This window comes from Camelina sativa, chromosome 2 (assembly GCF_030686135.1).
Source record: "Camelina sativa cultivar CO46 ecotype springtype chromosome 2, ASM3068613v1".
Lineage (NCBI taxonomy): Eukaryota > Viridiplantae > Streptophyta > Magnoliopsida > Brassicales > Brassicaceae > Camelina > Camelina sativa.
This window is the reverse complement of record NC_141881.1, coordinates 17,725,945-17,744,176: the sequence shown is the minus strand read 5'-3', so window position 1 is coordinate 17,744,176 and position 18,232 is coordinate 17,725,945. Positions and strand designations below refer to the sequence as shown.

General features: G+C 39.3%; 1 protein-coding gene, 1 long non-coding RNA gene and 2 pseudogenes across 3 annotated transcripts; 1 reads left to right on the top strand and 3 right to left on the bottom strand.

Annotated features, from left to right (window-relative positions):
* Positions 1-1,696: 1,696 nt before the first annotated feature.
* LOC104724304 (leucine-rich repeat receptor protein kinase HPCA1) lies at positions 1,697-6,745 on the bottom strand. Its single transcript, XM_010442769.3, has 19 exons — positions 6,266-6,745; positions 6,053-6,173; positions 5,904-5,975; positions 5,730-5,804; positions 5,565-5,636; positions 5,305-5,469; positions 5,144-5,218; positions 4,987-5,058; positions 4,825-4,896; positions 4,669-4,737; positions 4,480-4,554; positions 4,330-4,401; positions 4,105-4,239; positions 3,548-4,023; positions 3,307-3,462; positions 3,081-3,217; positions 2,773-2,992; positions 2,461-2,696; positions 1,697-2,378 (listed from the first exon to the last, which is right to left on the bottom strand). Exons 1-19 carry the CDS (start codon positions 6,351-6,353, stop codon positions 1,905-1,907), a joined length of 2,862 nt encoding a protein of 953 aa, XP_010441071.2. The 5' UTR covers positions 6,354-6,745; the 3' UTR covers positions 1,697-1,904.
* Positions 6,746-7,806: 1,061 nt separating this feature from the next.
* Positions 7,807-8,954, bottom strand: LOC109127343 (uncharacterized). 2 transcript variants are annotated; one of them, XR_015580204.1, is made up of 3 exons: positions 8,862-8,950; positions 8,618-8,681; positions 7,807-8,404 (listed from the first exon to the last, which is right to left on the bottom strand). It is a non-coding gene; the product is annotated as an uncharacterized LOC109127343 (long non-coding RNA). The 2 variants fall into 2 exon arrangements; XR_002033994.2 differs by lacking the exon at positions 7,807-8,404 and having other exon boundaries at positions 8,429-8,681; positions 8,862-8,954.
* A 5,759-nt stretch (positions 8,955-14,713) lies between these two features.
* LOC104751798 (UPF0496 protein At3g57100 pseudogene) lies at positions 14,714-15,820 on the bottom strand (annotated as a pseudogene).
* Positions 15,821-16,951: 1,131 nt separating this feature from the next.
* On the top strand, positions 16,952-18,179 carry LOC109131689 (putative F-box/kelch-repeat protein At1g61540 pseudogene; annotated as a pseudogene).
* Positions 18,180-18,232: the final 53 nt, after the last annotated feature.

Sequence of the window (18,232 nt, the reverse complement as noted above, 5' to 3'; positions counted from 1 at the left end):
CCGATAAGACAACCGGATGCTCCGGATCTCCTTGGCTGGCATTTTACTAAGTGTGGTAAATATTTAGTGAAGTCAGGGTATCATATTCTTCGTTCAAATTTAATGGTTCCTTCCGAATTGAACGTAATTGGACCAGATATTGTTCCTCTTAAGGCTTTTGTATGGAAAATCAGATGTCCACCAAAGCTTCGTCACTTCATGTGGCAAGTGCTTTCAGGTTGCATAGTGGTTACGGCAAATCTTTGCAAACGCGGTATGGGTTGTGATGCCATCTGTGGTGTGTGTGGTTCTCAGGAGGAGACGATTAATCATTCTCTTTTTGAATGTCCGCCAGCTAAACAGGTTTGGGCTTTGTCACTTTTTCCGACAGCTCCGGGTTTTTTCCCCTCGGAGTCTATTTTAACAAATATGGATTTCCTCTTTTGGCGGTTCACAAATGTTCCGAACCATGAATTTTTCCCATGGATTTTGTGGTATATTTGGAAAGCCCGTAATGATAAACTTTTTGGTAAACTTGATTCTAATCCACTAGCCATCTTACGGTTAGCGGAGGATGAGGCGCGAGCTTGGGCTTTAGCTCAAGTGGATGATCTGGTATTAGCTCCAGATGGTCCTGTTACAACAGGGCGTCCAGAATGTGGGGGCTCAGGGATCCCTAGGTCTCTATCGAGCTATATTTGTTTTGTAGATGGTTCTTGGAAAGCAACAGATCGTTATGCGGGTCGAGGATGGTTCTGTACTTCGGCGTGGGGTGATACCCCAACTATGGGTGCTGCCAATCATCGTCGTAGCCTATCTCCTCTTCATGCTGAGATTGAAGCCCTTGTTTGGGCTATGCGTTGTATGATCGGGGCGGATAATCAATCTGTTGTTTTTCTCACCGACTGCTCTGACTTAGTGAAGATGGTGTCTTCACCTTCCGAGTGGCCAGCTTTCGCATCTTATTTGGAGGACATCCAGACAGACAAGGAGGAATTTGTTTCTTTTTCTGTGGTCTACGTTCCTCGTTCTCAGAATGGTAAAGCGGACAATCTTGCGCGACGAGTTCGCGCTTTACCGCACCCAGTTACCTATGTAAACAATATTCCTTCACATTGGCTCGTTTGAGCTAATCTGATTTCTCTGTTGTCAAAAAAAAAAAAAACATATATATATATATGATATATATTAAAATTCAGTAAATTAGTAACCCACGGTTGGATCGGGTCGACCCGGTGACCCGGTGACCCAGAAGGTTGTCTAGGTTGCTTTCCGGGTCGGATTTAAAAACATTGCCTTTTCCCTAATCTTTTCTTTAAGTTGAAAAGCTCACTACCAATCTATATATTCTACGTGCTACAAAAAGCAGTAGCATTAGCTTTTTGGATATACCAATCTATATTGAATATGCCAGTTATTTTATAAATTTAAAACTCCTATAATAGAAATATAATGCTATTTTTATTATATTTTTTGTTGGACAAACTGAATATAGTTCTATTTATATTTTCTAAGTCAGTCTAAAAGATTCAGTTCGTTTGTTGTTCTAGTTTACATAAGAGAATCTCTACTCTTTTGATTCTTTTGTAGTTTGTTAACATCTTCCCTTCCCTTACATAAATGTTGATGTATTGGAACTAAATTGTGTGTGTTCTGGATGAATCAAATCTATAAAGTTCTCAACAAGAATTAATATATATATACACATGGGACTTACTTTTCTAATGTTTGAAAACTGGTGTCTATATTACCAATGATCTGGAGGGTTCTTCTGAGTTTGACTCCAGTCCTCTGCTATATAAACAGTGACCACATAACAGTATATCAAATCATGCTAGTTCTCACATTCACAAGCATTTCAAGTATGAAGTCACTTACCAATAACAAAAAAAAAAAAAAAAAAGGAAAAAGGAAGACATAATCAATCATTGAGGCTCAAGCTTTGAAGCTGGGAAATTCCCACTGTACTGAAACGATTCACTGCCATAAGGATCACCTGATCCTTTGATAGCGTCCTCGTACGTTCTTGAACTTGTTGCTGAATCTGCGTTAGGATTTAATCCCGCAAGCTGCATTATATTCTCAATCTCTTTCACAACCTCACCCATTGATGGCCTGTTAACTCCTTCCTCCTCCACACATCTCAGAGCAAGATCAACATACTTCTCGAACCCTTTCAGATTCCCACTGCTTGCTATGATCGTCGTGTCCAGCAACTCTTGCAGGTCATACAAATTCCTCGATGTGTTCATCTTCGTCTTCACCTCTCTCACCACATATTTGCCTCTCTCTATTGGACTTCTACCAGTTAATAACTCGAGCATCACCACACCAAAACCATATACATCACTCTTCTCCGTCAGTTGATTTGTCATGTAGTACTCAGGATCCAAGTAGCCCTGAAACCATAGAAAATGTGAGTTGAAAATGTATCTGATGAGAAAAAACAGAGAAAGGAGGATGATTTTATTCTAAACTCACCATGGTTCCTTTAACTTGTGTTGTCACATGAGTTTTCTCAGGGTCTCCCACAAGTTTGGAAAGGCCAAAATCAGCAACCTTGGCAGTAAGATTTTCATCAAGTAAGATGTTATTTGATTTGATGTCTCTGTGTATAATTGGAGGATCAGCAAGCTCATGAAGATAAGCCAAGCCCTTGCCTGAACCTAGTGCTATTTTAAGCCTTCGTGACCAATCCAATCGAATCCCACTCTTTCCTGCATTACTAACATATTCATCAGCATCCAAGAACTATCAATAAATCTTCAGAAGAAGATAGAGTTTTGATATTACCTGAGAGACTGTCTTTAAGAGACCCATTTGAAATGTACTCATAGACAAGCATTTGTTCACTTCGATCAAAGCAGAATCCCAAGAGTCTGACAACATTCTTATGATGGACCCTTGAAAGAAGCTCAATCTCAGTCTTGAACTCCAACCCTCCTTGCAATGATCCTTGTTGAGCTCTTTTGATTGCTATGAGTTGCCCATTTGGAAGAATACCTCTGTACACCTGTTTTACCATCATATTTTGGGGATCAGAATTTCAACTAAGTTCATTGCTACTTTCAATTGAGGTCATATCTTAAGACACAACAAACCTTTCCATAACCTCCACCCCCAACATCATTTGCCTCTGAAAAGTTGTCTGTACATTTCTTCAGCTCTTCAAAAGTATAGGCTTTTGCTCCCATTAGCTGTGGAGCACCAATACTGCTTTTACTCGTATCCCACTTGGCTGCAACATGCAAAAGAAAAAGCTGTCAGGATGGTTCCAGTAAAGGGAGGAGGCTTTGGTAAGTAGCTTAGTAAATTTTCTCGTCTTACCAAAAGGATTATTTTGATCCGTTGCTCTCTCTGCTCTCTTTTTCTGCCTGAGAGCGTAAACCCCAGCTATTGTTAACAACAGTAGAAGAACAATAGCACCAACTACTGCTCCAATGATAATGCCCATGTTTGCTGACTTGGAACCTTCTTCTACATCTGTGGCAAAACAAAGCAGAGCAAATGAACTTATATGGAACAAATACTAAATCCGTTTGGTTGTGTAAGACCAGTTTCATCATACCTGAGAACTTCTTGTACAGAGCAGCTTTGAATATATAAGGGCCAAATATCGGAGGAGGCTTATAAGTCTGGTTACTAAACGCAAAACCGACAAGTGACATTCCTGTCTGATTAAAACTCTCTCTGCCTAATGGAAAGACCAGGAGATCTATAAGAAGCTGATGATCAGTTTCATTCTCTCTAATGTTCCGGACACCCACTGAGTCTACAGGATAATCAAACTTCTTAAAGAAATCCGTGATTGCCTTCTGTAGGATTAAGAAGTTGGTGGAGTTGAACAACCCTGAAAAGGAAGGTGACCTGAAGTAGAGTGTTCCCATGAATGGATGTGCACAGCGGCATGTGGTACTCGCTTCCATGCCCTGTTCACAGGGTGAACAGTTTGTTGGGAGTGTAGAAAAAGAGGTATTGTGTTGGATTGCTGAGCAGTAACTCGGTCCGTTTCCAGCCTCTAGGCACACTGGGTTATTTGCTAATCTGTGCATATGTATCAACAGACATAAGCAATAGGTTGACAAAAAAAAAACATGTCATAAGATTTGTGATAAGGATACATACATTACTTGAAGTTCTTTCTTAGTTGGTTGTATATACTCAGATATGTCATTGTATTGTAAATCCACAAACTCCAACTGGTTGCTAAAGTTGGTACCAAAGTCCAATGTTTCATTTATCTGATTGCGTTTTAGGATACTGCGCAAGTAAAAAAAGGAACGCATCCCAATCAGTACACTTTTCACACAGCTTTAGTTGATTACCAATTTCAAGAATTGTGTGACTCACGCCGTCTGCAACTGAGTAGCACTGAATAGAAAACTTGGTATTGGACCTGTGAGTTGGATCCCTTCCATCCTTCTGGAAGACCATTTTTTTTCTTAGTAAGTATACAAATAGAGATCGAAAAGAGATAAAGAGAGACAGGAAGGCTCATACAATGTTGACAGGGAGCGTAACGAGGAGATCCATGATGGAATGGGTGAGAAATCCAAAGTGTTATTGCTTACATCCCTGTTACATTACAGTCACGTCATGGGATTAGATTGATAGAGAATGAAGGTTTGAGAAGGGTAGTGATGGTAGATTGAGTAGCAAAAGAGGATGAGAAATATAGAAAAAACTTACAATGTGTAGAGATTGGTCAAGGCGGTTAAATTTGGAAGACTACCAGTAAATTTGTTGTTGGCCAAGTACCTGAAATATATTCAACTACAAACTCTTTTACCTCTTTTCACTTATATCTTACAAATACATAACAAATCTTTAGTCGCTCCAACTTACAATTCGTTTAGACTTGTAAGATTATTAAGACTTGAAGGAATCTCTCCAATTAGTCTGTTCCTATCAAGGCGTCTAGAGAAGAAAGAAAGAAAAAAAAAAACACATGATATTAAGGAAGTAAAGATGATTATAAAAAAAATTAACAAATCTTTTACTACTTACAATACTGTCAGCGTGTTAACGAGGCCGAGGCTCTCAGGGATTTCGCCTGTGAATTGGTTTCCATCCAAGAGACTATCGATAAAACAACAAAAAATGCAGTCACTTTGTAAGTTACTAGTCTCAATCTCTCTGTTTTATATCTAGTATGAAAGCTTACACATGTATCAAAGTCATGTTTGAGCTGAAAAGTTCTTTCGGGATCTTTCCCGAAAGCCTGTTTTTCCCAAAATGACTGCAAGAAGAAAGTGAAGGAGAGTCAGATTAAAAGGAGTGACTATAATAAGCAAAATGGAAAGATTTGGGGATTATATATAGTACAAATGCTTAGTTGCAAGAAGCATGTCAAGTCCAGGTGAAGAAGTCCCATTAGAAACTGGTAGCTCTCCCTCGATCTGATTGTCAGCTATATCGAACCAATATAGTTTCGATAACCGTCCAATGGAAGCCGGAATCGTTCCACTAAATTTATTCAAATTCAGGGAGCTGTATGGAGGAAAAACAGATTAATACTAATGGGTTTAGACAATGCAATTGAAAAGGAGAGTGTTTATAAATAATAGGAAGCAACAAAATCTTACAGATATATAAGTTCTTTTAGAGAACCAATGGACTCAGGGATTTCACCACTGAAACTACATCCCACAAGAATCCTGCAGGAGAGTAAAAGAGAGTTAGTAGATAACACAAAGGAGATGTACAAATATAAGTTGTACTAGAGATCTAACGATATTGTGTTTCCTTACAAGCTCTTCAAGTTCTTAAGGTTACCGATATTTGGTGGAAGTGGTCCGGACAATCCAGTATTGTATGACAAATCCCTACAAAAGATTGGATCATAAGATGAGAGAACACAAATCTTTTTTTATGTGAATGGAAAAACAATATATATATATATAGAAAGTAGAAGAAAGACATACAAGATCTCCAATTCAGACAAGAACGAAATATCAGCAGGAAGCTTTCCTTCCAAGTTAAGGTTACCTAGTGATCTGCAACATAACATTAAAAGTCGGCAAGGATTATTGGAAGAAGCAGCAAACAAACCAAAAGAAATCGAGTTTCTTACATTGAAATGACGCGGTCATTTCGACATTTAATTCCAACCCAATTGGTTCCACAAGGATCAGAGCCTTCCCAACCATCAGGAGAACTGGTCCATTCGCTCTTCAGGCCACTTAAAGCAGAAGCTGCACCATATGAAAACCATTAGGAAATTATGATGTTCATCGTCTATATGCTGCTTGTATCTGCATATATATATATATATACATAAACTTACAGTCTAAAGTATTTGTGAGCGCAGATACAGAACAAATGTAGAAGAAAAGCAAGATCAGGAGCATAAAGGCTCCAGTTCTTGAACTCATCTTCAAAACCCACAAAGATCCTCTTACCTCTTCCTCTGTTTTTTTATGATTATACCTCAAAAATTATCTTAAGAAAAAAAGCATGTGGTCTACACAAAGATTTGACTAAATCTCTTAATAAATTTTGACAACCTCGCTCTCAAAACATGTAGACAATAATGTTAACAAAAAGGAAGAAGAAGAAAGAAGACTTTGAACCAATCGAGTGAAAAAAGTATATAAAAACAAGAAAAGAGGGAGAGGACCATAAACAAAAAAAAACTTGGTCAACTTAGAAACAGCTGATAATGGGATTTAAAGACACAAAATTTGGTACATGGATTTGTCAATAGTGGTAATGGGAAGGAACAAATTATGAAACAATACATTTAAAAACACATATGAGTTGTCTTGATGCGAAACTATTGTGGGACCTTTATTTATTTCACTGTATTAAATATACTCATTATTGATTTCAATACAATCACAAAACATATACAGTATATTGTATATCTATCTTAAAACTTCAAAAACATAAGAATAATACTCCCTCTGTTTCACAAAGAGTGTCATTCTGGAGAAAATTTCTTGTTTCACAAAGAATGTCATTTTACATTTCCAATGAGTGTTTTAATGCTAAATTTTCTTTTTTACCCCTAAACCCAAAGCTATTTTCATTGAATTTTGATCATTAATCACTTAATAAATAGGGGCAAATAAGTATAATTCAAATTTTTCTTAATTTGTGTGAAATGTGTCAAAATGACACTCTTTGTGAAACAGAGGGAGTATATGATTTGTTGACCCCAAAAAGTTTGATCTCATCAAAGAACAGAGTCACAGAGAGTTGTGGTCATCGACTATATATGCAGTGATATGGTTTTTTTTAACAACCAACAGTAGAGTAGATAAAGTCAAGGTTGACGGTCGTTGCCTATACGGAACACAAGCATTTACCAACTTGATATACTCTTAAATTAATCATTGAGTAATCTAGTGGGTAATGTAAAACACAAATGTATAAAGTTGATGGCCCCCACCGTTAAGAGAGAAAGATCAAAGATGTGTACCCAATTGGATCTAGTAGCTTACAAGGACGTCTCAACCCTCTTAGCAAGGTAAATTAAGAAGAGAGTACAAAGTAGCAGGACAAACTAGAAAGTGGAGAGACGTTGATAAACAGTGATATAATGGTAGTAGGATCAAGCTATTTGATGTATGCCAAGATAATGTTTTTGTCGATTGACTTCGATAGAGAATGAAAATGTTGGTGTCCACAGAACACTCATGTAATGACGTGTTTTTTGGGGGATACATATAAAAATACTCTACGTGTTCAAGTACGTGAAATTAAGGTCCATCTCACCATTTACATTTGTTAAAAGTTAAAATTTGTTTGTTTTATTATGCCTTAATTATTTGTTAGGAACTTAAGATATTCAACAGACACTAACGAACTTAGGATATTTGTAGGTTTTTCAGCTAATAGTATTTTTGTATCCAATTAATTTTTTGAAAATAACCTGAAAAAATATTTGAAATATCAGAAAATTATTAAAATACAAAAAAAAACATTGGAGTTATATCCAAAGTCCAAACATACTCAAAATAACCAAAACAAATACCCAACCAAATTAACCGGATCAAAACCGGAATAAAAGTGAATTTCCCGATATTATAGATCAACCCAAATAGAATCGAATTTGAAGCGCTCTAAATACCCGAAAATCTCCAAAATTAGCCAAAAAAAATAATCAAATTAACCGGATCAAAACTATATCAAACCGAATTTTCTAGTAATTATAGATTCAACTGAATAGAATAGAATCGAATAGGAAGCGTTTTTAAATACCGGAATGCCCTAAAAAACTGTGGAAAATCTCTATGATCTCAACCAGAGCCGATCTTGAGGCCAAGCAAACCAAGCATGTGCTTGCGGCCGTTTATGAGATAAGTAATATTTCGGCCCCAAATTTGTTGAATTTTCCTTTGACTCAGTTGGTAAAGGGTGTAAATAGTGATGCTTAGGTAACGGGTTCAAACCAATTGTCAGCCGGCTCTGATCTCAACAACTTCAAAAAAAGATCAACAAGAAATGTGGAAAACTCCTGGATAATATATTTTAAACATGTATTATACAAGCATAATATCACAAGGAAGATTGCACTTTTATAAATTAGGATTATTGTTTGGAGTTATAAAGTTTATGTATGGCAGCTGTTCTGTTAACCAAGATGAATGTATAACGCTCATCCATTAATCTTAAGTCTGAAGTGTGAAGGTACCTGCATTTCTTAAAGGCTCTCATACTTGGATTTGAAAGCAGAGACATCTGTTCAACTCTGAACTCTGCATTTTGACGGCAAGACGCAAGAGTGTAACAATCAAGATTGATCATTGAGTATTAGATATATTAATTCCGGATATCTAGAATTCAGATTTGGTTAACTCCTCCGCGAAACCCCAAAAAGTGACTTCTTTGTTTCCGATTAACCAGAATAAAATATCTAATATTGAGATCAAAATAACCTGACACAGCTTCCGTTCTTCTCCGAAATCGCTTCTCCCTCGCCGCCTGAATTAGTTTCTCCATTGTCGGTGTCTCCGATGATCGTCTCTCCCAGTTTTATAGGCTTATTGGGCTTTTCTACTTTAATTTGCTTGGTTCTGTTGGATTTCTTTATGGGCTATTTGCCTTTGCTCCACTATCATATTAAACATGAGTAATTTCCTCTAATCTTTAATTGGCATTTCACAGTAAACACTTAACACCTTGTGTTTGGACTAATAGTTGACTCGGAGATAATTTTGGAGTAATTTGAGTAAAGAAATCTTTTTGGATTTGTTTATATCAATTTTGTTTATCTTTTTTGGTTGTTTTGGGAGAGCAAAAAAAAGCTTCCAGTCCACAAGTCTTGTTACTTGTTGTATGCGGATGGTCTTTCTGCCACTCTTTGATGAACCAAATGGGCAAGCTTGAATGAACGGTTAATGTCATTTTGTTTCTAATGTATGTGACTGACTATGATGAATGATTGATGAATGATTGGTTTATGTTTTTTAGAGAATGCGATTGGCATTGTTTCTGAAAACACCTTTGTAGTGTTGCATAAATTATAAGCTACAGTTCTCATTACATTCATGAGAAGAGCTAAAACACCTTACAATGTTAGTGTATGGTGTGTATATTGTACATGTGAATGGTGAATATGATATCTTATTGATGAGTAGAACATAGACAATATATACAAAGGTGTACAAGCTAACTATAGTAAGTCAATAATCTATACAGTAATTGAGAGAGATTAACGTGAGTGATTGAGTAGCGTAATCAAAGGGATTATATGATTTGATTCTCTGTAATACGCCCCCTCAAGATGGAGGGAGACTTCGAACTCCAATCTTGTGACATGCTCGTTGAAAACCCAGTCTCGACAATGGCTTAGTGAGTGCATCCGCAAGCTGATCTTGGGTGGAAACATGTGAGACCCGTAGTGTGCCAGCTTGAATCTATTGTCGAATAAAATGATAGTCCAAAGCAAGATGCTTCATCCTAGAATGGAATATTGGATTGGCGCAGAGATATGTGGCACCGATATTATCACAAAGGATAACAGGTACAGAAGGTAAAGTAACACCAAGCTCAGTGAGTAGAGAGCATAACCAACGAATTTCTGAGGCGGTATTGGCAACAGCACGGTATTCAGCCTCAGTCGAAGACCTTGCTACACCTCGTTGCTTCTTAGAGGACCATGAGATTGGATTACGTCCCAAGTAGACAATAAAGGCATTCGTAGACACAAAGTCATCTATATCACCAGCCCAATCCGCATCCGAATATGCTTGTAAAGAGATTGTAGAGTTGGAATGAAAGAAAATACCATGTGTGAGAGTTCCTGCTAGATACCTTAAGACCCGTTTAGCAGCTTGCCAATGTTCAACAGTTGGGCGATGCATAAATTGGGACAAACGATTGACCACATAAGCAATATCTGGCCTTGTGAAAGAAAGATATTGCAAGCTCCCAACTACTGAACGATACTGTTTGGCATCCTCAAGTGGTGTACCTCCATGGAGAGTGAGCTTAGGTGAAACAGGAAGCGGTGTCGCAACAGGATTCGCATCAGACATGTTGTGCGCTGCAAGAAGATCAACAATGTATTTCCTTTGCATAAGATGCAAACAAGCAGTAGAGCGTGTGGCTTCTATACCCAGAAAATAACTAAGATCAGTCGGATCTTTAATAGAGAAGCGTGTAGCAAAGGAATGAAGCACTTGATCGACTAGCTTGGGATCATTTCCAGTAACCAGAATATCATTCACATAGACTAGAACATAAGTAAATGTTGTGGTAGTCCGACGGATAAATAAAGAAGTATCCGCAAGGGAGTTTGTAAAACCAGTTTGAAGAAGATGATGTTTGAGAGAAAGATACCAGGCACGCGGAGCTTGTTTGAGCCCGTAGATCGGTTTCTTCAGCCGGCAAACGTAATCAGGACGATTCTTGTCCACAAATCCTTGTGGTTGCGCCATATATACCTCTTCAGTTAATTCTCCTTGTAAAAACGCATTGTTAACGTCCAACTGTTTGATTGGCCAAGAATGAGCAACCGCAACTTCAAGTACCAACCGGATTGTTGTAGATTTTATTACTGGACTAAACGTTTCAGCATAATCAACCCCATACTTTTGATGGAAACCCTTAGCAACCAGACGCGACTTGTATTGATTCAATTGACCATTAGGGTGATATTTGGTGGTAAACACCTAGCGGCAGCCAATAACATTCTGCGATGGATGAGGAGGAACCAAGTCCCAAGTGTGATGAAGACGTTGAGCATTATACTCGACAGACATCGATCGACGCCACCGCTCATCCTTCAAGGCTTGTGTTGCAGTCGATGGTTCTCTCGATTGTCTTAGACCTGCAACATGAAGATTTAATTTGCGTTTTGGTTTTGTGATGTTATTTTTGGCTCTAGTTTTCATTTTGTGGATATTTGCAGGTGGTTGTCGAGGCGGAGGATTTTGGGGCTGTGGTGGAGTGGCAATTGGGAAAGTTGTGGTGAACGAGTCATTAGACTCACAGTTTACGGAGGTATGGGAAGGGTCAGGCTGATTCGTGGGTGTCGAATCATTATTTGTCTGAGCAGTGGGCTCATTGGAAGATTGGTTTTGCTGGGCCGAGGTGTGAGGCCCATGTGTATTTGGAGCAGTGGGCTCAGAGATTGGAGATGAGAAAGAAGAGTTCAAAGAGGACAAAGGCAATACCTGTGGCGACGGAGGGAGAGGCGGAGCAGGGTGAAGACCGGTTCCGGGGGTTCCACTGGTTGACGGAAGAGACGACGGTGATAGACGAACCACCGTTGGCATCGTAGTAGTGAGCAGAGGAGAATCGATTTCTTCAACAGACAATTGAATTGTAGAGTCAGCAAAAGGAAAGCGACTCTCATCAAATCGAACGACGAGATGTATAGATACGACCAGTGGGGATGTGGAGACACGAATATGCACTCTGCGTCAAAGAGTAACCGAGGAAAACACATGGCTTCGAACGACTGTCAAGCTTATTTTTGGCATATGGTTGAAGCCAGGGAAAGCAAAGACAACCGAAAATCTTCAGTTTCTCATAATTGGGGTGAGTCTGAAAAAGCTTAGAGAATGGCGACTGATTGGAGAGCACCGGCGTGGGTAATCGGTTTATTAAGTACACTGCAGTGCTAAAAGCATAAGGCCAATACCCCGTGGAAATAGACGCAGTGGACAGGAGAGTGAGAGCCGTTTCAACGACATGACGGTGCTTCCTCTCTGATATGCCATTATGCTCAGGGGTGTGCGGAGGAGACGTCAAATGGGAGATACCATTGGTGACAAGATATTCACGAAGAGCCAAGAACTCACCGCCATTGTCAGAAAACAGAGTACCAAGTTTCTGCTGAAATCGATTTTCTACCAACGGCTTGTATGAAGTAAAAATAGCTTTGACATCTGATTTGCGTTTCATCGGATATAGCCACGTATATCGTGTGTAGTGGTCAACAAGTATGAGATAATACTTATAATTGTCATGTGAATTGACTGGTGATGTCCAGACATCAGAGTAAACATATTGGAGAGGACGTGTTGAGACAATCGTATTTTGAGAGAAGGGTAGTTTGTGACTCTTATTAAGAAGACAATCGGAGCAGGAAAACATTTTTGAAGTAGAACTTGAAACTGGAAGAGTAAACGCAGAAACCATTGTTTTTAAAACTGATGCAGATGGATGGCCAAGTCGTGAGTGCCAGACTGGAACTGAAGCCTTCGAAATAGTATAAGTAGAAAGAGCCTGGACTTGTGACGGAGTGACCGGCCAAACATAGAGATCATTATGGGTCTTGCCTTGAAGAAGTGGAACCCCCGTTGCCAGATCCTTCACCTGAAAGAAAGCAGGGAAGAATTCAACGGAGACTTGATTAGTATTAAAGAGGCGATAAACCGAGATAAGATTCCGATGAATATCAGGAACACACAAAATTTTATGTAATTTAAGATCACGAGTTTGAGAGGGGAGAAGTTTTGAACCAATGTGAGTGATGGGTATAGGAGACCCATTGGCAATAACAACATCATCACCACCAGTATACGGTTCATGGAGAGACATTGAATGGAGATCAGACGTCATATGGTGGGTTGCACCACTGTCAAGAAGCCACTGATTTGAATCATAAGAGGAGCCAACAGCAAGGTTAGCACGGGGTTGCCATGGTCGGAAAGGACTGGTCTGGGTTGGATGCTGCGTCATAGAGCGGGATCGAAACTGGGGACACCATCTTGCGCTATGACCTTGTGTATTGCAGATTTGACACTTTCCCAAGTAAGGTTTGTGTCCACGATGCCCATCAGAGTGGACCGGCTGTGAAGACTGATAGGTGGAAGAGTTATGGTTGTTGGTGTAGCGCTTACCATTGTTGGAGTGAGCACTGTGATTAGAGTTATTGTGACGGTGAGTGGCAACATTAGCAGAAACAGGAAATGGAGAGGAAGCTGCTTTAGACAAGAGCTTGGCCTCTTGATTAAGTAGATGCTCATGAACGTAAGTTATTGTGGGAGGGATATCGCGTCCTTCTATCTGATCAACGATAGAACGGTACTCATCAGGGAGACCTTCAAGAATAAAGTCAATTTGTTCTTCATGTGCGACCGGTTTGCCGAGAGTAGCAAGAGTGTCAAACCGAGTTGTGAAGCCTTGGAGAAACTCATCGATCGTCTTGTTGCCTTTCGTCCAATGCTTCAGTTGATCACGCAATTGTTTAATATGGCCCCAGCTGGGTTTGGCGTAAGTAGCGGCGAGGGTAGTCCAGATCTCTGCAGCAGTGGTTGTACGTGAGAGAATTGGTTGAACAGCTAGTGATATCAAACCAAGAAGCGCACTGTAAATAAGCTTGTTTTGACGTTGCCATGTGATATAATCAGGATTTGGAACAGAAACATTGTTGACGGTGGTATGAACAGGAGGAACCACCGTGGAGCCATTAAGGTGGCCAATAAGACCATGACCATCAACAAGAGCATGAACCTGCAATTTCCACATGAGATAGTTTGTTTGGGTAAGCTTGGTGACATTAGTCATATTGAGATTGAGAAGTGTTTGATTGTTTGTGATGACGGTGTCGGTGTTGGTTGGAGTGTTGAGAGGAGCAGCCATGACGGCAAAGAAAAATTGAGAAGAAAAGACAAAATTTAGGGTTATGGACCGTAATGCTCTGATACCATGTGAATGGTGAATATGATATCTTATTGATGAGTAGAACATAGACAATATATACAAAGGTGTACAAGCTAACTATAGTAAGTCAATAATCTATACAGTAATTGAGAGAGATTAACGTGAGTGATTGAGTAGCGTAATCAAAGGGATTATATGATTTGATTCTGTGTAATAGTACATTGGCGTTGAGCGTTTCTCATTGTTGTGATGATTGAAGTTGCAGAAAAAGTGGGGGTTCGTTGTTACAGTAAAGCTTATGTTGTTCATGTTTTGCAACGAACCAATAAAGAAATGGGTAACTGAAAAGTAGTGTGATTAGAGATTGAACTGAAACTCAAAATTTAAGATTAAGTGTGGTTGTATCTTGTATAGTATTCGGATTTGTGTGAATTTGTGACTTGAGCAGATAAAACATAAGTGAATGATCTATGATTGAAACATATTGTGTTATTGACACGTAAGAACCAATAAAGTATTACAGAAGCTATTGATTCATATGAGTCCATGTTGAATATAAAGAATTCAACAAAATTAATGGTATAAAACTACAAAATTAGTAAACAACTCAACATACAGTATCAGTACTAACTAGTAACTACATATTAAGAAAAGTAAGAAAGAAAACAATCAACTATTTGGTCAAGCTCTTCTGGCCACGAGACAAAAACTCAGTTATCTTCTCCAAAGCCACCGTGCGTCCAAACTGGGCAAAACCGTCGCACTGTCTGGTCTCTTTGTCAAGCTCCAAGACAGTTAACTTCAAACTCTTCCGTTCCTCCTCCACCTCTCTCATAGCGACAGCCATCGAATACCGTTTCTTAACAGCAGACTCGGCTGCGACTCGAATCGATTTCTCAACACTTTCAAGTCGACTCACCAATTTGGTAATCTTCTCTACTTCTTTAAGAGCAACCGTTGTTCCTCTTTCCATCGAGCTCATCGCGGTCTTTTGTCGTTTCAAAGCTTCGGTTGCTCTCTTCCACCTCGCAGCTACAAACGAACTCAACGCATCCAATGGAACCAATCCAAAAATACCCGCCACCATCTTGCTAATGAATATAGCAACGATTACAGGAGCTAATAAAGCGGCAGTAACAATAGCTCTTCGACCTCTAACACGTCTCAACTTTTTATCAATTCCTTTCATCGTCTTCTCTAATTCCACAATCGTCTTCGCCAGCTCTTCGTGACAGCTATGTAATTTGCTGAGAAACTCACAATAATCCAAGTCGGGGTCATCAAAGTCGTTCAAGTTCCTCAGATCCCTGAATGTTTTTCTGAAACTTGCTTCCATTAGTCCCCCATAACTCAATTGTTCTTCTTGAAAATCACTTAGAGCTTCATCAATCAAGTTATAATCCTTCTTCTCTGCTCTCTCTAAGCATGTGTTGAGAGACTCGCAGATATGAGAAACAGATTTGCTAGTGCTGAAGTATTTGTTGAGAAGATGGAACATCTCCGGATCTTCACGTAGGTCAGTCTGTTCAAATTCTATGAATAATTTGGACACGTCTTCGTCCATGTTGTCCATACAGTCCCCAAGTTTCTTCACGTTATCTTCTGATCGAGATCGAATCATTCCCCTAGTTGTAGTGTTGCCAATGGTGGAAGTAGTAGTAGTAGTAGTAGTAGGTGGTGGTGATAGAAAAGACATGGTGGGAGTGGGATAAACTGTGGATCTAGGTTGACGACGCCTGAGAATACGTGACAAGAATGATTTGCACAATCTAATCTTCATTCTTTCGTAAAGCAAAAAAGAAACAAAGTTTTAGAGAACAGAGTTCACAAACGGAAAAAAATATGATTTTTTTTAAGAGCAGAGTAAGAGAGTTTCACACTTTTTAAGATGAATAAACAAGAATGAATATAGAAATATTGGTCATCTATTGTGTGTTATATATATAGGAAAGAATTTTCCATTTTTTTTTTTGTCAATTTTCCATTTGTTTCGAAGAAATATTTCCTTTCTTTTTTGCCAAGTAGTAAAGATTTTTCCTTTTTTTTACGCTTTGACAGTTGTATAAACCAAGAAAGAAAAGGATTGCAACCAAATGCCAGATCCAACCTCAAACATCTTGGGACTCAACCGTGATACAGATGCAAACATTACAAGGCTCAAAGGCGCGCTGTCGGCTAACTCTACTTGCTTGGCAGTGTTCGTCCTACTTGATCTGGTCCGAGAGAAATAATTGACTTCATCGCCAACACTTCAAAACCACTAACCAACTCCTCCGCCTCATTGATTCCACGATCCGAAGCAGAATCGATTCTTACAGGGACTCCAATCCATCGATGTCTGCCTTGATGCTACAACACTGGTTCTCCACTCCTTAGATGATCGAGTGACGTTTACTATTCCATCGGCTAGGTTAGCCTATTACTAGGTTCAAGTTCACGATCCTTCCACTATGTATTTTTCTCTTTTGCTCACTGGGCTTGGCCCAAAAACACTAAGGCTGGACCTTTGTAAATTTTTTTCAGTATAAATAGAAAGCCCTTTGACAAAAAAAAAAAAAAAAAAAAAAAGAAAAGGAAATATATCTTTAAGTTGATGTAACGGTCAATTCCTAAGTAACTCTCAGGTGGATACTCTGGTAGATAGTTTTTTCATATTTAACCCCCAAAGAAATTTTAATATTCGATATTAACCCCAAACCTTTTCTTTATTTGATTGCAACCTCTTCAACTAAAAATTAAATCCGTTGAGCCCATTAATAACACTCCAAGTTTGGGCCTATAGGCCTAAGTAGTGGTTCGTTTTCCTGAGAACGTAAAGCTCACGTTTCCGATAATTCTGGAATTAAGGGGAGCCCTAAAACTTCCTTTTATTCATTTTCCTGTGAGTTTGATCTCACTAAGTTTTCCCCTGATGTTGTCCAATGCCAGATCTTTAGCCGCCGTGAAGGACGAGAAACCACTCCGTAATAAAAGAAAGAAGAAGATGCCGTCTCTGACGTCTCCGCCTCTCCGGCGACAGAAGAACAGACCTCGATCCTGTCACTTCCTAATGACTTGCTGTTCAACTGCTTCGCACGCGTCTCTAGATTGTACTATCCAACTCTCTCCTCGTTTGCAAAACTTTTCGATCCATTGTTGCTTCATCGGAGCTTTACGAGACCAGATCACGCTTAAACCCGTACCGAGAAGTGTCTCTATCTTTGCATAAACTTCTGTTTGGATCCTATCACACATTGGTTCACTCTCTGCCGGAAGCCTAATAAAACGTAGCCGACAAGTCAAGTGGCTATGATCTTGTCCAAGTTCCATCTCCCATTATTGGTTTGCTTCCTGCGGCATTGTCGAGCTAAATCTTATATTCACAAATTCTGGAAGTCGACACGCTATTCTTCTTCTGTCGATGTCCTTGATTGTAAGAGTCACAGGTGGCGTCAGGCTCCAGGAATGCGAGTGGCCCGTAGCTCTTCGTCCACCGTATGCTTAGTTGATGGGAAGATATATATAGCAGGAGGCTGTAAAGACGACATCTGGTTGAACTGGATCGAAGTGTTTGATCCAAAGAGTCAAACTTGGGGCAATTTAACAAACCCAAGCATCGAGTATCGATATTTTGAAGATCAAGATCTTGGACCTGGACGTGTAGTCAAAAGCTTAGGCCTTGATGAAAAATTATACATGTTTGGGCATTCGCCTGTAGTTTACAATTTTGAGGAAGATAGATGGTACGGTATAGGAGTGGATAGGGATCTGTATCGTGCAATAGACAATAGGACTCGTTTTAACTCTAGCCCTTGCGTGGTAGACAAGGTCTTGTTCATTTGGAAAAAGAGGCTGTTCAAATGGTTTGACTTTAAGGTAAAACTATGGAAGGAGTTGAACGGTTTAGAAGGGACGTTGCCTGATTTACGCGACCGTGAGTATTGTAAAATGGTGGATCTTGGTGGAAAGATAGCGGTTTTGTGGGAACAGTGTGTGACCGGTAAGAATATTAATAAGATTTGGTGTGCTGAGATTACTTTAACCTTGAAACACGCGATGGAGATGACATTTGGGGGAAGGTTGAATGGTTTGATCATGTGCTTAGTGTCCACTCGTCTGGTTCCTTGCTCTATGCCGATGCTGTTTCTGTTGTTTTTTGATTAAATAGGCTACTCATGCGATTAGCTTTAAACGGTTTTTTATGACTATGATG

Bases quoted from the DNA above. Each gene is read 5' to 3' on its own strand.
- LOC104724304 (XM_010442769.3), bottom strand. From the start codon at position 6,353: ATGAGTTCAAGAACTGGAGCCTTTATGCTCCTGATCTTGCTTTTCTTC. The intron at 6,174-6,265 runs GTAAGTTTATGT...CATATGGTGCAG, and splicing joins GCTCACAAATACTTTAGACT to CTTCTGCTTTAAGTGGCCTG. The intron at 5,976-6,052 runs GTAAGAAACTCG...GTTATGTTGCAG, and splicing joins AATGACCGCGTCATTTCAAT to ATCACTAGGTAACCTTAACT.